This window comes from Tachyglossus aculeatus, chromosome 1 (genome assembly GCF_015852505.1).
Source record: "Tachyglossus aculeatus isolate mTacAcu1 chromosome 1, mTacAcu1.pri, whole genome shotgun sequence".
NCBI classification, from domain to species: domain Eukaryota; kingdom Metazoa; phylum Chordata; class Mammalia; order Monotremata; family Tachyglossidae; genus Tachyglossus; species Tachyglossus aculeatus.
In genome coordinates, this window is record NC_052066.1 from 124,361,026 (window position 1) to 124,382,179 (window position 21,154).

Here is a 21,154-nt window from a genome sequence, read left to right on the forward strand (position 1 = left end):
AATGGGATTTAAAGAGGATGAAAAAGTACTGTGGCCAGGTGGAGCAGAGGACAGAGCCATAAAAGGTGAAGATGAAATTGATTTCACCAGCAAATTCTGAAGCTTGAGCTGAAGGGCAGAGGAGGTGATCCAGGGCTGCAGGTTGGTGGTATGGGATTGATAGAGAGTCAGAGGAGCTAGGGGGTTCATTCATTCATTCATTCATTTATTGAGCACTTATTGTGTGCAGAGCACTGTACTAAGCTCTTGGGAAATACAAGTTGGTAACATATAGAGACGGTCCCTACCCAACAGCGGGCTCACAGTCTAGAGTTCAATAGGGAGGGTAGAGTTGAAGGTACGGATTTGTGCAACAAAAGTAGTGGGGACCAAATGGGGCATTGGGAGTTTGGAAAATTGGAGGGAGTTGAGAGACTGTACATCTCTGGGGAATAGGACAGTTTTACTAGAAGGTGATATTGTGGGAGAGAAGCATGTGAGGAGGTGATAAAAGTGCAATAAATAAGGAATCATCTGCACTGAATCAGAAACTTTCTGTCCATCTGATTCAGTAGTGATTTTGTCGGCTAGGAGATTTGGTTTCCAGAAACTTGGTCAAGATCTGTGGCAACTATCCTTACAAAAAAGGGCTATGAAACATGCCATGTGAATCAATCACTCATATTTATTGAGTGCTTAGCACTGTACTAAGTGCTTGGGAGAGTATGATATCACAATATAACAGAGTTGGTAGACACATTCCATGCTCACAATGAGCTTACAGTCCACCTCTGTTTCTTGTCCTCCCTGTGAAGAGCACAAAAATATCTTACCTGCTTTGCTAAACTGAGAGCAACCGTAACCTCTGTTCTCTGCTAATTGATGATGGCAAAATGTCCATGAATCAGTTGACAAGTTAATTGAATATTGCAAGGAAATATCTGGCACACCATTCAAAATAAACACCTAGTTTTCATCTTGGTTTCTGTCCCAAAGCTCATCTAAGTGTAGAAATCCAATTAACCTCAAAGGGTAATCCAGGCTAGAATGAACTCCACAGGACAGAATAAAATAAAAAGGGGCTCCCTTGTGACTCTACCAAGCAAATTCACTAATACTATCTAGAATCAGCAGGTTGCCTCCTGTGACTTTCAGAGAATGTTCTTGCTATCTATCGCTCTCCTGCCTTGTCTCCAGTCATGTACGATACTGCAAATGCTTTATGCTCCTTTCCTCTGATAGTAGTAAGAAATGTTTGGTACCTTATCACCTTTTTCTCCAGCTGGGCCTGGGTGTCCAGTCCTTCCAAACGATCCCTGTAAAATGAAAGTTTCACTTCTTTTGCAAATGAACAATAAAATGGCATCACAATTTGGTTTTTAAAACATAGACATTTTGAAGGTCACTGTCCTAATAAAGTCACTCCTAGTCTATTCTGCCTGATGTGATAGGAAGTAGCTGCTTCCGACTGATAAGTCTTTTGAAGGGTGAAACTTACACTTGGGGCTGCTTTTTCACTTTGGCCAACTAAATACAGTGACCTTAACTAAAACTTTTTTGAAATGGTTAAGAATTTAGCTTATCTGTTAAATGGCAATTTACATAGTATTACTATTCTATAAAAGGGGACTATTTTTGAAAGCCATCAACTTTTTTAATATTTCAAGAAATTTAAGAATAATAAGCATTTTTAATGATACAACCTGCATCTTATAAATGGGAAAATATGTAATTTCATCCTTTCTGGAGGGCTCGAGAAGCTAGATGTGTTTTCCTTGCTTTCATATCTAATTTTTTTCCATTCAGGTTCAATATTATAAAGAGTCAGACTTTGGTGAATCCAGTGTTTTAGAAATACATTCTCCCAGCTAAATCAACTCAATCATTATTAAAGTATATTCAAAATAATTACTTTTAACCTTGCGGCATTCACCAAGTACGTAGTCAAACACATATAATGAGGAATGATACTGACTCTAGAGTCAACGAATAGTGGTCTATATAGAGATCCTTGAGGCCAACAACTACGACACAGTAATTGTTCGATTTACACTAACAAAATCAGTGCCATTTAGTTTTATCTTGAGGCAAATCAGCAAATGGAGACATTTAGAAATCTTCTGGATTGGGGCATGGGTCATACCACATACTTACAGAAGGTCCAGTAGGGCCTGGGACTCCTGGGGGGCCTGGAATTCCTTGGAGACCCTGGAAGGGAGTAATAATTCCCCATAAAATATTGCATACATGCAGATAGGCGAAACATACTAATGCTAATGTAGTGGCTTAAAATAAAGTGTTTTTATTTCAGAGGGATTTTTGTTATACTGATAAAAACTGGTTATTCCCACAATTGTCAACTCCCAGAATTCATTTACCTACTTTCACCTTTTAGAGAAAAAAAAGCACTATTCTCTTCAGACACACGGCAATTTTGTCCTAGGAAGTCCACCTATCTGCCTACACAGAATAAGGAAATTTATGTGTATCTCCATTACCACAAGATTTTGGTGCACTGTTTTTCCCCTGCTCCATTTAATCTCTACATTCCTTTTTTTCCCCCCGAACCTCTCACTTCCCCTGGCATAAGCTCTCTTGGGCAGCCCTAATCTTTTTCTCATCTGCTCATCCCCAACCAGCCTCTCTCCCTGCTGTTTCCAGTCTGCCTCATCCCACTGATCCCCGGACCCACCTTTGATCTCATGTTTCCAATCTGCCCAGAGCCCTGATTTCTGGCCCAACATGACCTCTGATTACTGATGCCTCACCACCAGCCTGTCCTATCCTGTCTGTTTGGCAGCTGTGGCCTCCTGTCCCTGACCTACAACCTCATTTCTCGCCCCTTACAACTTTTCACCCAGGTTCCCTCAGTCTGGCTTACCTGCTCTCTCACTCAGGATGATCTGGACTCGTTCATGGTTTTCTCTAAGATTTTTCTCTTGTACTTGTCTATTCCTCATTTGTCCTCCCTTTTCCCCCTGCAGTTGGCTTTCTGTATTCTAGGTCAGCTGTAACTGTGCCACACATGCATAGTGCATATCGGGTCAGAATTCTCACTGCTACTAGTGGCATGGGACTTTTATGGGCAAACTTTTTTTTTTTTTTTTTTACACACTGAATACAATGTATAACTAAATTAGTACATGTTTTTCTCACATTAAAACACCTCAGTCTGATGAGCTCTGCTACCTAGTTATAGGTCACGTTTTATAATAGCTAATGACACCACTTCAGAATTGAATAGCTAAGTTTTATTTCTTTTCATGGTTGATTCCACATACTCCTTAGAAAGCAGTGGCAAGGGTAGTTATGGAAATTTAATCTCTTGACCACTGGAATGCCATTTTTTTCTAAGATATCGATGCATATAAAGGAAGATACGTATTTATATTCTCAAACAGAAAAATCAAATTTCAGTTAGCTATTCTCCATGAAACATGCTACAAGAATGTTCACAGACCTTTTATGGTCTAATCTTTCCAATTTAACAACATATTGTACTAAAGGCTATTATTCCTAGTATCAACTCAAACAATGGCTCAATTATTGTAAAAGATGATGTTTTTTGGCCAAAGGGTTATAAATATTAAAAATTGCTTCTTCTCCAAGTTCTCATATTGAAATGATCTATCTGTATATGGATAATATCTATATGTATATGTATATCTATATATCTTTATATATGTATCCCTACTTTCATTCAGAGTCCTTTTCAAAACTGGCTCATTTGAGAGGTGAGTCTTCACTCTGTCTAATTTATATGCCTGGGGCTCATTAACCTTTGATGACTACATTAAACTTTAAAATAAACTGCAGGCTATGAATAAAAAAAATACAACCTCAGCAGTCTTTCTTTGAACAAGCTGCATTTTGCAGTGAAGACAGGAGTTACTGCAGATGCATAAAGGGCAATAAGATAATTTTAAGAGACAAGTTGGTCATTGAGAAAGACTAAACAGAAGGGCATACAGTACCAAGCCATGTACAAATTTAAAGCTACTGCATGTCTTTCTGGGATCCTTAGGGTAAGGTTCCTTCACTACTTCAGGAATTCCAACTTTCAATTTTTTTTAGTAATTATGATTTTAATATTTGTTCTCCAATATTACAATTGATGGCCAATAACTTTTTCCATTTTTTCTAATTGTATTATTTTATAATTCTGATCTTGTATTCACTTTGTGTTTTGAAAACACTGGCCTTCCATTTTCTTTCCAATGAGAGATCTCTGAGTTGCCAATTCTCTACTTACTAGTACCTTCTTCCTTACATGTGGTTCCACTGCATTTTTCAATACAATAGAAGGCTAATAATCATGGACGAAGCAACACGTCTCATTTTATTAACAGGAAGGCTATTCCATGTAATATCATCCCATTACAAGAAATCTTACCCAGAAAAAATGAGATATGAGTAAGGGACCACATTAGTAGCACCACTGGAACAGAAGGGCATTTGCAATTTCATGGAAACCAGAGTGTTCAAGAATTATATGTAACTCTCTTTTATGGCCTGCTTTAAAAAATAACCCCAGTAGAGCACAAAGTAAGGACAGCTTTGGGGATTTTATTCCAAATGGTCTAACCAATGCATATCATGAATGCTGTCTTTCCCTGGGGCCCAGAAGCACACCCCTTGGAGCTTCCTACAGCTAAGCTGCCTAAGTGAGTCCAGAATACCTCTATATTCTTTCTAGTTTCATGCACTGTACAAGGCAACGGACTACTTATGACATAAATGAAAGATAAAGCCTTTGCCTTGCAAATCTTAAGGTGTAATGGGGGGAGACAATCAGGAAATGCCAACCTTAGTACAGTGTTCGGCTCTTCATTCACTCAATCGTATTTAATAATAATAATGATGACATTTGTTAAGCGCTTACTATGTGCAAAGCACTGTTCTAAGTGCTGGGGAGGATACAAGGTGATCAGGTATTTATTGAGTGCTTACTGTATGCAGAGCACTGTACTAAGCGCTTGGGAAGTACAAGTTGGCAACATATAGAGTCGATCCCTACCCAACAATGGGCTCACAGTCTAGTAGGGGGAGACAGATACAAGACAAAACATGGAGGTAGGTGTCAAAACCATCAGAAGTGCTTAGTAAATGCTTAGAGAAGCAACGTGGCTCAGTGGAAAGAGCACGGTCTTTGGAGTCAGAGGTCATGGGTTCAAATCCTGGCTCCACCAATTGTCAGCTGTGTGACTTTGGGCAAGTCACTTAACTTCTCTGTGCCTCAGTTCCCTCGTCTGTAAAATGGGGATTAATACTGTGAGCCTCATGTGGGACAACCTGATCACCTTGTAACCTCCCCAGCGCTTAGAACAGTGCTTTTCACATAGTAAGTGCTTAATAAATGCCCTTATTATTATTATTATTATTATTTAGTAAGTGCTTGGTAAGTGCTTAACAAATGTCAATATTATTTCATTAATATTATTGTTGTTAGGTAAAAGAGTAAAGCACAGATGCAAATGATAAAAACAAATGAAAGCAACAAATAGAGAAATGAGGAATAAACAAAACCATATTCAAACAAATGCAAAAATAATTGATGGGGAGATGTAACTGGGGAGGTTGGGACTAATCTTCTCCTCCTTATTAACATTCTTCACCTTTCAGAAAGTCAGGACAGGTAGGATACATTTCAGAAACTGCTTCAATAACAAAAATACATGATAGCAACGGGAGTAGTTAATAACATAAAATCCTGCTGAAGTATAAGTGCAAAACAACTGAAACTAGATAACAGCTGTTTTTTTATTATTCTGGCTTCTTCAATTAACAGCAAGGTTAGCACTTGCCAGATGGTTTGCTTAGTTTCATTAAGAATTATTAGCACTACAACTGCTCAAAGAAACAACAATTCATCATTCTAATTAACTTTCCAAAGTGTTAATGTAAACTAGACTGAGAAAGAATTATAATCTAAAAGAAATAGTGGCCCAGGTTGACCTTGAATCAGCAATTTTTTCCAAGTTTCAGTTTCTCTAATTTCTGGCTAGGTGTGATCAATTCATTGAAAACTGCAGGTGCCTTTAGAGATATGTTTTTCTTCCATTAAATTCAGTCATCATCCAGGAGTAAACATACTGGGAGGGACACTGTTATTTCTGTGTTCCATGGAGGGCTTTCACAGATTATCAGTGTTTCAAAAGGGTTATATAGAAATAACAACAGAAAATAGCATCATTATTGAAATAAGAATCATTTTACCTCATCCCCTTTCTCTCCAGGCATCCCAGGAAATCCTCGCTCACCTTTGATGCCCTACAAAGATACCAAAACAAAACAAAAAAAAACCTCTTTTTCACGGCACGTCGTAAACTCTGCTGATAGGAAACTTAGGACTGGAAGCTTTGACTGTGTCTGTCACAACTCAAAGGGCAAAGGCTATAAAGGAATCAAAAGACAACGTTGGCAGTGGCCAAAATATTTACCAGTAATACACACTTTCCTACTGGTTTCCATGTTTGCAATGCTTTGGGTGCTCTTGGGAAAGGAAAGAAAGTTAGAAACATTCATTTACCTTTGGTCCTTCTCTGCCAGGGATTCCTGGAGCACCTCGTGGCCCCATGTCACCCTGAAAGATAGATGGGTAACAAGGATGAAGGTAGCTAAGGTTTAAAACATGGCAGGTATTTCTGTAAACACTTAGAAGTGCAAACCTTACCTTCCTTGCTTCAGAATCATACTGGCCAGGCTGACCAGTTATGTCTTCTTCTCCTTTCACACTTTTAAATCCTGGGACACCATGTGGGCAGCTGCTGCACACATTCTATTGGGAATAGAGAAGGAATTGTGGGAAGAGCTTGGGCTAGGGAGTCAGAGGTCGTGGGTTCTACTTCCAGCTCTGCCACTTGTCAGCTCTGTGACTTTGGGCAAGCCACTAAACTTATCTGTGCCTCAGTTACCTCATCTGTAAAATGGGGATTAAGTCTGTGAGCCCCATGTGGGACAGCCTGATTAGCTTGTACCCCCCCCAGTGCTTAGAACAGTCCTTGGCACATAGTAATCACTTAACAAATACCATAATTATTATAAAGCCCTGGTGATTGGAAGACTAGTGATGGCCACAATGTCCAAAGTTGGTTAGAGATTGAATATTGATAGGCAGTGTACACAGTGCATCTATGGAAAGAAAACAAGATATGAAGATCTGAGTTTGGGGTCAGTCTTTATGAAGGACACCTGGATGTGAAAATGATTGAGGTTTCTTCCATGAACATTAGTTTGCCCATTTTAGAAGGGAAAAAATAAGAACACCTCTTTTTACAGGTTAAAAAATTTACAAAGTTCTGGACAAATACTAATACACACACACACACACAAATTAATGCTTTAATTTGAGTCAAAGTTAACTCTGAACTCCTTTTAACTCATTTATCAGAAAAGTGACTGTGAATTATTAGTGTGTGTCAAACTTGTTTCCTACCTCAGTTTTAAAAACATAGCTCGTTTAACGTTTTTGCCTTTCATGCATGACCTTCTTATGTTGAATAGTATCCCAAATAAAGGAGTTCAGAGTTCACTAAAAAATGGTTGAAAACAGTGGCGGCATCTATTTTGACAGACAAGTATATTATTAGAGGGCTAAGATTTTATGGCAAATCCAAGATCTGATGGAAAAATGAAAGAACATTACCTTTCCAATGACTTCAAAATAATTTTTAATTTATTTTGTCTATGAGGAGCTAGAGTTTAACAGTTGGAGCTCACAAGTCAAATACAAGTCTTATAGCACTGACAGGGAAAAAACTTTCTCCTGACAAATGAAACGTTTGACTTCTACAATTTTAAGGAACGGTGGAGACAGAATATCTAAGCCCCCAACTTCAAAACTTACATTATGTATGAATACTGTTACTTATTTTTAAAAAATATTAAAAGTTTGCATTTGAACTGAAGAAAGAAGAAACCTTTGAAATATATAACTATTCTGAACTTACTACCTTTTCTGTTTCATTATTTAGATATGGGCACAGTACATAAAATGGATCAGTTTTACAACTGACTGCTGTTTGCCGATTCATATACTATTGAATTTGCCTTTTGGGTCCCTGGAGATTTAATCTTTTAAAGTGATTGATAACTATACCAGGTGTTCATTTCCAAGGGCTTTGTCCTGTTTTTGTAAATAAAAGCACACTGTAAGGAATAATGCCATACTTGGTATTTGCAAAGTGCTTTACATCATCTTTGCTAGCTAGCCCTCATGACAGTACGGTGAAATAGAAGGACATTAGCCCTCCTTTCAAGGTTGGTAATGAAAGCAATGGTGGGTAAGGCCAACAGCATTACAAGGGCGATGCTTTAAGCTCAGAGTCTATGTCTTCATGAGGCAAAGATAACCAAATGCATGGTGTCATTTATTCCAAGACACTTTAAACTCACTCCATGTGAGTTTAAATTTAATGAAGTGAAGGAGTAGAAACACAGGCAAACCTGATTAAATGGGTCAAAACAGGAACATTCTGATAGCACGAAGATATAGGCCTGTAGCTTAAAAACAGTGGAAAATTCAGCGATTTATTTGGAAAAGAAGGAATGGAACAGGAGCTAGCTCAACATTTATGGGAAACTGTTCTTCTAGAGGAGGCAAATAATCTCTTTATGGGTGTAAATGATATTTTCTTCCTGTGGGTTAAATTGGACTCACTGAAGGTTTGAAGAGAAAAGAGAATGGGCACTACATAGAAGGATGGAGGGGAGTATATATACCAGTAAATACTACTAAGAATATTGTTTGTTAACTGATAATTAAATGTTAAAGTACTGCATTAACTGCTGGATACATTAAGCTATTCAGGTCAAACACTGTCTCTGTACCAAAAACCTCTGATAATCTAAGAGGTAGGAAGAAGCAGATGATATCCCCATTTTATAGAAGAGTAACCTGAGGCACAGAGAGGTAAAATGACTTGCTCAAGGTCACCTAGCAAGCCTTTGGCAGAGCTGGAACTAGAATACTCAGACCCCATGCTCCTTTCCTCAAGGTCTTGCTGCATTTACCTTTACCTTTAACAGTCTTTGGTTTTAGTTACACATCAGGCTGATACGTGCAAATGAATTTGATTTCTAATAAAAGTGCTCTGTTTTCATTAGAAAAAGTTAAAAAATTATTTTTAGGAAACAATTGTTACCTTCAATAAAGCTCCAATGTCCCCTAAGAGAGGAAGTGCAATCTGAAGTAAAAAATGAAAAGGATTTAAAAAAAAGATAAGAATTTTGAACCTTTTGCCAAATGTTCCCTCCCTGAGCCAAATGGACAGTGCCAAGTTTACAGATTTGGTATTCTAGTCATTCTAAATGGCTCACATTTCATATGATCACTTCACATTTCCTTATCTTCTCTCCCAAACCCTGTCCTCTCCCAAATTTTCCCATCACTACAGAAGGCACAACCATCCTTCCCACCTCATAAACCCATAACCTGGCATCATCCGTGACTCTGCTCTCTCATTCAACCCACATATCCAATCCATCTCCAATTCCTGTCAGTCTCATCTTCACAACATCGTTAAAACCCATCCTTTCCTCTCCATCCAAACTGCCGCCACTTTAGTACAATCACTCATCCTATGCTGCCTAGATTACTGCATCAGCCTCCTTTTCTGACCTGCCAAGCTCCTGCCTCTCCTCACTCCAGCCCATACTTTGCTACACTGCCCAGATAATCTTTCTATAGAAACATTCAGGGCATGTGACTCCCCCTCCTCAAAAATCTCCAGTGGTTGCCTAACCACCTCCATATCAAGCAAAAACTCCTCATTATTGGCTTTAAAGCTCTCCATAACCTTGCCCTCTCCTACCTCACCTTGCTTATCTCCTTCCACAACCCAATCTGCATGCTTCACTCCCCCGGATGCTAACCTTCTCTCTGTGTCTTGATCTAGCCTGTCTTGCTGCTGACCTCAGCCCATGCCCTGCCTCTGGTCTGGAACACCCTCCCTCCTCAAATCTGCCAGATAATTACTCTCCCCCTCTTCAAAGCCTTACTGAAAGCACATTTCCTCCAAGGGGCTTTCCCAGACTAACCCCCACTTTTCCTCATCTCCCACTCCCTTCCCTTTTACCCTGACTTGCTCACTTTGCTCTTCCCCCCCCCCCACTCCCCCACAACACTTATGTATATATCTGTAATTTTATTTATTTTTATTGATGTCTGTTTATTTGTATTGTCTCCCCCCTGCCTTGTAAGCCTTCAAGAAGCTTCCAGTCTAATGAAGAGCTTGAAGTTTATAGCAGTATTTACTAAAAATCTGACATTCTTGTTTCATTAATAGAATAGGTCAATACTTGCTATAAAATTATCCATCTACCCACAAACATTCATTTGGAAAATACCATTTATTTCATGACAAGCACGAAAAAGTGACAAAAGTCTATAATTCAGGTTGCTAATTATTGCTGCAGTTTAACATCAGCGAACAATATCCTTTAAAAAAAGTCTCAAATCATCAATCGTATTTATTGAGCGCTTACTGTGTGCAGAGCATAACCTCAAATGAAACCTCAAATAAAATTACTCCTCTAAATGAGACATTATATGCCAAGGCATGGCCTGGGGCAAACTTCTACAGTTAAATTATAACTGCCAGAAAATAATCATTTATCACAAAAGAGCCGACAGTCTCAACTTTCAGTATAACATAAATAAAATCACCAGGCTGTCACGGGAATAGTCTAATTCATTTGGATAGTGAAACCTGCCCCATAGGTTGATTGGCTTCTATATGCACAGCCAAGCATTTAAATTGTGTAAATCACACACTTAGTCTGTATACATACCGGCTCACCCGGGGGACCTGGAAGCCCTGGCTTGCCTTCTCTCCCTGGAGCTCCCTGAAAATAGGAAGAAACACATTTTAATATCCTCTGGTCAACATAGGGGCTGGTTAAAATTCTATGATATTCAGGGAGGTAACTTACATCGGCACCTGGGAGGCCTGCTATTCCTGGTAACCCAGGGAGACCCCTCGGGCCCTGCAGGGAAGAGATTGGTTTTCATGAGAATAGATTTCCTGAAATTACTTTACACTAAGCATGTTGAATTTACCATGTCAAATGATTTTCCAAGTGGCCTACCTGAATGCCCGGTTCTCCAGAGGGACCCGCGGAGCCCTGCAAATCACAGTGCAATGAATTGGCTTAGCTGAAGTACCGAAAGCTGTGCCTAGGTGCAGTTGAAGTTTTGCAAAGTTTACAAAGACACTTATCTGTCTTAGTTATTCCAATCACTCGTGAAAATCCTGAAGGACTTGTACATAACTTGTTGCTTCTGGGATTAATCCTGTATGTATATATTGAACCGTTAACTTTGTTTTAGGACCCTGTGTTTGTCCTTGTTTTCCCTATTAGATGGTAAGCAGCCTAAGGGCGGGGCTACAAATAGTTCTTGTACAATGCCTAGGATCAACAAGTCAATAATAGTTGAAGACTACTGTGTGCTGAGTGCTGCACTAAGTGCTTAGGAGAAGAAGCAGTGTGGCTCAATGGAAGGAGTCCGGGCTTTGGAGTCAGAAGTCATGCGTTCGAATCCCTGCTCCACCAATTGTCAGCCATGTGACTTTGGGGAAGTCACTTAACTTCTCTGGGCCTCAGTTATCTCATCTGTAAAATGGGGATTAAGACTGTGAGCCCCCTGTGGGACAACCTTATCACCTTGTAACCTCCCCTGCACTTAGAACAGTGCTTTGCACATAGTAAGCACTTAATAAATGCATTTACTGAGTTAGAAGATTCAATCCTACCCCCAAGGAGTTACCATCTAGCATGGTGTTCAATATTCTGTGCACAGTAGGTGTTAGTTAAATTATTTTGATGATGAACTGGATACTTTAGGAAACAGAGGACTTTATTACAGTGCCTATTGTACGAAAAACTGAAAAATCAAATATACACTGAGCATCTACTGGGTGCATAGCAGTCTATTAAGTGTGTGACAGAGTTAGGGTTGATGTCTACCATGTAGAAAATAGCTCTTTAAATCAGATAATCTAAGAAGACAAGTAATGCATCCTGCTTTCAATCCCTTCCAGGGAGCTTTCTGCAGTCTTCGGAGGCCCATTCAGTGCTGCTTCAGAACCAGAATGGTAACAACTCTGCTGGGTGTGAAGCAGGTTGGCAGCACTTTGTGAATGAATGGTTCAGATTCCATCCCAACATAGTCTACATTTTGCCAGCCAGTTTTCTTCCCAGCACTCGAGCAAATTAGGCTGAGTCAATATGGACTGTGATTTCCTGGCATGTTTTGGTGTGGCTGGTGTGGCTGGAGTATATCAAAGAGAATCAGAATGGCCACAGGCATAGAGACTAAGGGAATTATGGTACATAATAATAATAATAATAATGGCATTTACTAAGCGCTTACTATGTGCAAAGCACTGTTCTAAGCACTGGGGAGGTTACAAGGTGATCAGGTTGTCCCACGGGGGGCTCACAGTCTTCATCCTCATTTTACAGATGAGGTAACTGAGGCACAGAGAAGTTAAGTGACTTACCCAAAGTCACACAGCTGACAATTGGCGGAGCTGGGACTTGAACTCATAACCTCTGACTCCAAAGCCCATGCTTTTTCCACTGAGCCATGCTGCTTCTCTGGCACTGGAACTGGACTTAGGCAATGGAAATTGAAAGCTGCCTCCTTCTTGTCTGACATCAAAGGAACATCACAATCCTGGTGTAGCCCTGAGCCCCCTCTTCTCTTTTAGGGTCCTCAGGACACCAAAAAAGCTATAGCTCCCTTATCCCTTGATCTAATCCTTGAGGAGAAATTCCCCACCTTCAGCAGAAGCCAAAGACAACAACGCCCCAGGAGGGTGGCACCAAACAGAGACTGAGGCTGGACTCCCTGTGGTGGAGGAAGGGGGAGAAATTTCATACTCCCCTTTCCTCTGGGCCCCGACCCCACCTGCCATCCCCAACACCCTAACAAGAAGATTGTAGAGTTGCCGAGGAAAGGCAGAAGTGCTCGCTGGGTGAAGGTATGTCTGATGGGGTGCTAAGCATTCTGAGAAGCAGCATGGCCTAGTGGATAGAGCATTGCCCTGGAAGTCAGAAGAAACTGGGTTCTAATCTTTGCTCTGCCACTTGTCAGCTGAGTTACCTCGGGCAAGTCACTTAACTTCAAGCCTCAGCTAACTCATCTGTAAAGTGGGGATTAAGACTGTAAGCCCCATGTGGGATAGGACTGTGTCCAACCTGATTAGTTTGTATTTACCCAGTGCTTAACACATAAGCAGTTAACATATACCATCATTTTTTTTTTTTTTTGAGACTCTAGTTCTCCCTGGGAGCAGGGATTGTGTCTACTAACTAACCTTACTGTATTGTACTCTCCCAAGTGCTTGGTGCAGTATTCTGCATACAGGAAGTGCTCAATCAATACCATTGACTGATTGATTGATTGATGAAGGCTTGACTTGAGGAAGACGGAGAGAACTATTTTTTTTCAATTTTTCCCTATAGATTTTTCTTTTCTGTATAATCTTTGGTTTTGTGTTTCTGTTTGATTTTATTTTTTAAATGCTAACTTAAAATGGGTTATATTAACCAGGAAAAAAGTCTCTCTACCCTACATACAGGCCATAGGTGTGGGATCATAGTACCAGCTCTACTGTACTCTCCCAAGCACTGAGGACAATGATCTTCACACAATAAGAGCTCAATCAATACCACTGATTGATTAATTGAGTAGCCACATTCTATAATTATATTTTTGGTAATGACACAGCAGGAGTGGCTGCAGAAAGCAGTTCCACATTCTGGTTCAGGGCCACAGATTACACCTATTTTACAGTGTGTACTATTGAATACATGAAGACTCAGTGAGGGAGTGTGGATGGCTCAGGGCTCACCATTACTTCAACAGAAACTCAAACACACTTTCTGCTGGAGGTAGGGTATACTTCTCTTCCTGTACAACCACAAACCGAAGTGTGAGTACTATTAAAGTAAGGGAGCCATTTAGCATCTCCCTAAGAGTCTGGTCAGCCTTTCTGCCCCCTTACAAGAGTGATAGAACCTAGAAATAATGTCCTATTCCATTTTTTGCATACAGATTGTCTGCCCTGCAGTGACAGCCACTTGCCCAGATGAGGTACCAGTGTTACCTGTGAGTTCAAAGACGACATTCGGTGAGGTTGGGTGAATGTTGTCTGTGTATGGGAGCGTTTCTGTGTGTGGATGAATCTTTTAATGTGCGAGCATCACTGAGCAAACTATTTCCCTGACACCTGATTGGGAAGGTAAAAGGAAGGCAAGTAAATAAGAGAAGTGGTGAGAGTTAGTAAAGGGAAAGCTAAAAAAAAGAATAAAGACTAATAGATTCAGAGATCAGAATAACATCTCTCAGAATAACATCTCTATACTAGTGCTTAGAACAGTGCTTGAGACCTATACCATATAAATATAAATTATAAATAAATAATAAAAATGTCTGCCCCTCTAATCTGTAAGCTCATTGTACACAGGGAACATGTCTATCATGTCTATTGTATTGTACTCTCCCAATTGCTTAGTAGTGCTCTGCACAAAGTAAGCCCTCGATAAATACCATTGATTGACTGGTTGGTGAGGAACATGTAAGTTGTTTAGCATGAAAAGAAAGACAATCGGCAGCTGTAAGATTCTATGTGTGACAGGGACTGGGTCCAACCTGAATATTTTGTTTCCATCCCAGCGCTTACTACAGGGCTTGGAATATAGTAAGCACTTAACAAGTACCATAATATCAAAGCTATCTCCTCAACAGGTGAATATTAATCAACAGTCAGAAAGCTCCTCCTGCAGGGTCCAGGCTGCATTCAATGTACTTTTTACACAAATTAGAAAAGTAATGAGAACCATTTCAGATACTGTCACTTACGGGTCTTCCAGGAATTCCTACACCTGGTGGCCCTATGTCTCCAGGAAATCCATGTACCCCTGGCAGCCCTCTTTCACCCTGTGAATGAAAGAGGGTAACATATTTTGAGGGGGAGGGACTCTGCTGTCATCTTCAATAAACTACATTCCAACAAACAGATGATAAGCTGTCATACCTTCGGCCCCCTTGGACCTGGGGTTCCAGGAACACCATCCAAACCCTAAAAAATGAAGATTGCAGGTGAGGAAGGTTGTTTGGACACAGTCATCTCCTGGCTTTCCTCCAACCTCTCTGCCTTTCCTCTTAGTCTCTTCTGCCAGCTATTTCTCTGCCTCTTACTCCTTGGTTGTTGGCAACCCCCAAGGCTCATGTCTGGGTTCCCTTCTCTTCTCAATCTCCACTTCCTTTCTTGGGAATGCTCACTCTCCCCCCACAGCTTTAATTACCACCTCTATGAGGATGATTCTAAAATCTACCTCACCTGCCCTGACCTCTCTTCTCCTCAGCAATACTGCATTTCCTCTTGCCTCCAGAATATCTCTAGCTAATGTTTCACTGGCTCCTCAAGTTGAATAGTCCAAACCTAAATCTCTCTCATCTTCCTTCTCAAATCCTCTCCTCCATCTAACTTACTTACATCTGACAACACAACCATCCTCCTCTAGACTGTATGCTTGTTGAGGGCAGGGAATATGTCTAGTCATTATTCTACTGTACTCTCCCAAGTGCTTAGTACAGTGCTCTGCACACAGTAAGCACTCAATAAATATGATTAAATAAATGAATGAATCCCTTTCTTACAAGCTGATAACCTTGGCATTATCCTTGACATTTCCCTCTCTTTCAAACCCTAGTTGTCTGCCACTAAATCCCTTTGTCACTAATTCACATCGATTCTTCTTCCAAAATGTTTACTAAATCTGCCCTTTTCTCTTCAACCAAATTGCCTATGCGTTGGTTCATGTATTGTCATATCATTATTCATCCACCTTTTTGTTGACTTTCTTGCTTCCTTTCTCTCCCTTCTCCAATCCAGACTTCGCTCTGCTACTCGGATCATTTCTCTAATACATCATTCCATGCACTCCACCTTATTCCTCAAAAACCTGTAATAGTTGTCCCTTCCTGTCTGCATCAAGCAGAAACTTTGGTTCATCAGCTTTGAAGCACTCTTTCAACTCTCTTCCTCCCATTTATCTCCTTTCTTCTTTCAATATACCTCAGTTTGACAACTCATTTCTCCAAGGCAACCTAGTCACTGTCCCTCATTTTCATCTTTCCCACCACTGACCTCTTGCTCACACATTTTCTCCTGCCTGGAACACTTTCCCCCTTCTAATATGGCAGACCACTGCTTTAATCACCTTCCAAGCCCATCTGAATTCAAACCTTCTCCAGGAGGCCTCCCCGATTATTTTCCCATCCTATATCCCATCCAAATGTCATTTTAACATTTACATGTAATATGCACTTGGGCATTCCTCACCCCACACTAAAGGCACACAATTTATATACATGGATTTATAATGTTTATTTCACTACATATGATTTATTTTAGTGTCTTCTCTCCTGGTAGATAATAAAATCCTTGATGAAAAGGATTGTGTCTACTACTACTAATAATAATGATGTTATTTGTTAAGCTCTTACTATGTGCCAAGCACTGTTCTAAGCACTGGGATAGATACAAGGTTATCAGGTTGTCCCACTTGGGGCTCACAGTCTTAATCCCCATCTTACAAGTGAGGTAACTGAGGCACAGAGAAGTTAAGTGACTTGCCCAAAGTCATACACCTGACAATCCTCTCCCTGACTTTCCCATCACTGTAGACAGCACTACCATCCTTCCCGTCTCACAAGCCCGCAACCTTGGTGCCATCCTTGACTCTACCCTCTCGTTCACCTCACACATCCAATTCGTCACCAAAACCTGCCAGTCTCACCTCCACAACATCACCAAGATCTGCCCTTTCCTCTCCATCCAAACGACTACCTTGCTGGTTCAATCTCTCATCCTATCTCAAATGTTTTACTGCATCAGCCTCCTTTCTGATCTCCCATCCTCCTGTCTCTCCCTGCTTCAGTCTATACTTCACTCTGCTCCCTGGATTATCTTTGTACAGAAACGCTCTGGGCATGTCACTCCCCTCCTCAAAAATCTCCAGTGGTTTCCTATCAACCTTCGAATCAAGCAAAAATTCCTCACTCTTAGCTTCAAGGCTCTCCATAACCTCGCCCCCTCCTACCTCATCTCCCTTCTCTCCTCCTACAGCCCAGCCCACACACTCTGCTCCTCTGCCACTAACCTCCTCACTGTGCCTCGTTCTCGCCTGTCCCGCCATCGACCCCTGGCCCACATCCTACCTCTGGCCTGGAATGCCCTCCTTCCACACATCCACCAAACTAGCTCTCTTCCTTCCTTCAAAGCCCTACTGAGGGCTCACCTCCTCCTGAAGGCCTTCCCAGGCTGAGCCCCCTCTTTTTTCTCTCCTCCTCCTTCTCCCCTCATCATCCCCCCCCGCCCTACCCCCTTCCCCTCCCCACAGCACTTGTATATATTTGTACATATTTATTACTCTATTTTATTAATGATGTGCATATAGCTATAATTCTATTTATTCTGATGGCATTGACACCTGTCTACTTGTTTTTTGTTGTCTTTCTCCCCCTTCTAGACAGTGAGCCCATTGTTGGGTAGGGACCGTCTCTATATGTTGCCGATTTGTAGTTCCCAAGCACTTAGTACAGTGCTCTGCACACAGTAAGCACTCAATATATATGATTGAATGAAAGTGATGGAGCCTGGATTAGAACTCACGACCTCTGACTCCCAAGTATGTGCTCTTTCCACTAAGCCACTAAGCCACACTGCTTCTCCTAATTCTACTAATTACATGTTACTCTCCCAAGTGTTTAGTATAGTGATCTACACAGTATGTTTGCAATAAATGATTAATTGAAGAATTCCTGAATGTCATTACCCCAATTTACATCCTAATTGTGAATACCCTTGCTCACTGAGTCTTTAAAATGGCCAAAATAGCTCATAAAAATTTGAATGGTCTTTAGGTTTCCCCTGGGCAATTCTTTTAGACAGAATATATTTTTATCTTTTTAAAATACATTTGTTTTTGCATATTATGAGTTCTCCAATTAAAATGGTTCATAAAGCTGTTTCATTTTTAAAGCTATCAAAAATTCAGCTAAGGAAATGCATTTTCCCTTGCTTCCTCTTCTGTACATCCTTTACACTGGACATTTACCACTTTATTTTTTAAAATGAAGCATGTCCTTTACTGGTGCTGACTACAGTCTGCATTGGTATTGTACATATTGCAAAGATGGACTATCTTGTGGAAAAAGGCCCATTCTGAACAAGTGTCTATACATTCTCCGACTCCGTAAACCACTCTTCAAAGTTAACTGAGGCCTGAACCCCAATTTTTCCCATCCCCATCCCCTTGTAAGGCCAACCATATGCATTTCTGCTGATTTCCCTTCAGAAATGCTACCCAGGTTAGCATCTTTGAAATGGTCAGCTAGAGAGAGTTTCTTATCCATGTCCCTATAAGTTCTATGTTCCCCAAAAAAACCTTCAAAAAAGTGGCACCAAACCGATGCATGGTAAAAGACTGAAGAAATGGTTGGCATTTTACTTTAAATGTCTGTCTGTCCAACTAGGCTTGGGGATCATGTGTACCAACCCTATGTTTGAATTATATTCTCCCAACCACTTAGTACAGTGTTCTGCATGCGGTGAGTGCTCAACAAATTTCACTGGTTGACGGACTGGTACTTACTGGATCACCTGGCAGGCTTATCCCTGGAGGACCTGCCTCACCTTTGGGACCAGGGTGTCCAGGTGGGCCACTAATTCCCCCAGAATCGCCCTGTTGAAAAAAGAAAAGGATCATTTAATTTTTAAGCAGCTTTATATTGTACTCTCTCAGATGCTTAGTATGGTTCTCTGCACACAGTAAGCACTCAGAGCTTTGCACACAGTAAGTGCTCAATAAATACAATTGAAAGAATGAATATGATTGATTGATTATGAGAAAGATAAAGCAGGGTACATTGCGTTAGAAATCAAATCTATACCTCACAGACTTCCTACTACATCCCACGACTTTGACCTCACACTTTTAACACCAACCTACTAACTGTACATCGATCTCATCTGTCTTGCTGCCGACTTCTCTCCTATGTCCTGCCCTGGCCTGGAACTCCCTTCTTCATGTCTGACAGATAATCACACTCCCCACCTTCAAAGCATGGCTCAATGGAAAGAGCACGGGCTGCGGAGTCAGAGGTCATGGGTTCAAATCCTGACTCTGCCAATTGTCAGCTGTGTGACTTTGGGCAAGTCACTTCACTTCTCTGTGCCTCAGTTACCACATCTGTAAAATGGGGATTAAGACTGTGAACCCCCCGTGGGACAACCTGATCGCCTTGTAACCTCTCCAGTGCTTAGAACAGTACTTTGCACATAGTAAGTGCTTAATAAATGCCATTATTATTATCATTATTATCTCTTCCAAGAAGCCTTCTCTGACTAAGCTCATATTCCCCTATTCCCTCTCCCTTCTATGTCACCCTGGCTTTTGCTTTTGTACCCTTGTACCCTCCCTCAGTCACAGAGCACATACATATGTGTGTGTGCATATATATATGTATATATATGTATATATACATGCATACCTATAATGTTTTTAGTGTCTGTCTCGTCCTCTAGACTACAAGCTTGTTGTATTCAGGGAACAAGTCTACCCATTCTGTTATACTGTACTCTCCCAAGTTCCTGTTACAGGGTTCTGTACACAGTAAGAGCTCAAAAAATACAAATCAACTGATTGATCAATTTTAGACCAATCAATAACAGATATATTTTAATCCACAATAAATGTCATACCAAGTGCATCAATAAATGCATGTCTGCATTTTATTAAAGGTAGGTATAAAATATGGCATATTTATGTTAGTAAACTGCTTTTAAATCATTTTAGCTCCTTTTCTCCCACTGAATCCCAGACTGATTGACTGACATTAATATAATAATAATAATAATAATAATAATAATAATAATAATGGCATTTATTAAGTGCTTACTATATGCAAAGCACTGTTCTAAGTGCTGGGGAGGTTACAAGATGATCAGGTTGTCCCATGGAGGGCTCACAGTCTTAATCCCCATTTTACAGATGAGGTAACTGAGGCACAGAGAAGTTAAGTGACTTGCCCAAAGTCACACAGCTGACAATTGGCGGAGTCAGGATTTGAACCCATGACCTCTGACTCAAAAGCCCGTGCTCTTTTCACTAAGCCATGCTGCTTCCCTAATATAATATTCCCACTTAAAGATTAAAAAGATCCTTCCAAGAAGATCCAACAGCCATGGAGAAGTCAGAAGAGAAATAAAATTTCAGGCCTTTAAATCTCCAATCTGTTTGGCTGACTGCCATTTTCCATTTCTATGTTGGACATATCTCGAAAATAATATTTATATTCAGGGTTAACAAGTTTTCATTTTGAGCATAGGGATTTGGGCCTTTGAAGGGAGCGGGGCTTTCATGGGTTGGGGACTTGAAAGGCTCTCAGTTGACTCTGGGGTGAGAAAAGTCCAATATACAGCCTTGAAACTCAACAGGAAACTTAAAAAAAAAAAATCCCCAGCACAGAGCTAGAGGCCAGAGTAAGAAAGAGGACTGGGAGGACAAGGAGGGAAAAAATGAGGATAAAGGGGAGAAAGGAAAATAGAGGGAAGAAGAAAAAAGAGGAAAAAGGGGAGAAGAGATGAAAGGAGAGGAGGGGGGCAGAGAGGGGCCCAGGGTCCTATTTGTGGATCACACAGAGATGGCCTCTTGATTCTTCTTTATGAATTAAGAATACATTATATGAATCCAAGTTTAAACCATACCTTTTCTCCTTTAATTCCTGGTCTTCCTGGAATACCATGCTCTCCGGGCAATCCCTTTGAAAATACCCCCAAAGAAAACATTTATTACAGCATCTTTTGTTATGCACCATTCTACTTGATTTTTAATTGCCAGGAGTTCAGCATTGGCATTACAGAAATGTTACACTGGACTTCATCCAAGAGATCAGTTACATCAGAGCCAGGGATGGTGCTTATAGGTTTGTTCGAGATGATTTTGCTAAGGAGCTGATAGCCTGCTACTATTTGAATTGGCTACTTCTTGTCCTTCCTCTCTGCCTTCCTTCTGAGTCCCTCTTCCATCTACAAGTTCTTCCTTTTCCTCACTTTTCCCTGGTCTCATACTTCTCTCATGCTGTTATTTTCATGCTTAG

At 40.6% G+C, this 21,154-nt stretch overlaps 1 protein-coding gene across 1 annotated transcript in view; it reads right to left on the bottom strand.

Moving 5' to 3' along the window:
* Nucleotides 1–21,154, bottom strand: part of COL19A1 (collagen type XIX alpha 1 chain) — a 335,135-nt gene that overhangs the window by 69,600 nt on the left and 244,381 nt on the right. The window contains exons 20-32 of the mRNA XM_038744466.1: nt 20,763–20,816; nt 18,649–18,738; nt 15,024–15,068; nt 14,849–14,926; nt 11,068–11,103; nt 10,912–10,965; nt 10,771–10,824; nt 9,123–9,164; nt 6,653–6,757; nt 6,509–6,562; nt 6,196–6,249; nt 2,134–2,187; nt 1,242–1,295 (exon numbers count right to left, since the gene is read on the bottom strand). Coding sequence (XP_038600394.1) covers nt 1,242–1,295; nt 2,134–2,187; nt 6,196–6,249; nt 6,509–6,562; nt 6,653–6,757; nt 9,123–9,164; nt 10,771–10,824; nt 10,912–10,965; nt 11,068–11,103; nt 14,849–14,926; nt 15,024–15,068; nt 18,649–18,738; nt 20,763–20,816 — 774 coding nt within the window. The remainder of the gene's footprint in view (nt 1–1,241; nt 1,296–2,133; nt 2,188–6,195; nt 6,250–6,508; nt 6,563–6,652; nt 6,758–9,122; nt 9,165–10,770; nt 10,825–10,911; nt 10,966–11,067; nt 11,104–14,848; nt 14,927–15,023; nt 15,069–18,648; nt 18,739–20,762; nt 20,817–21,154) is intronic.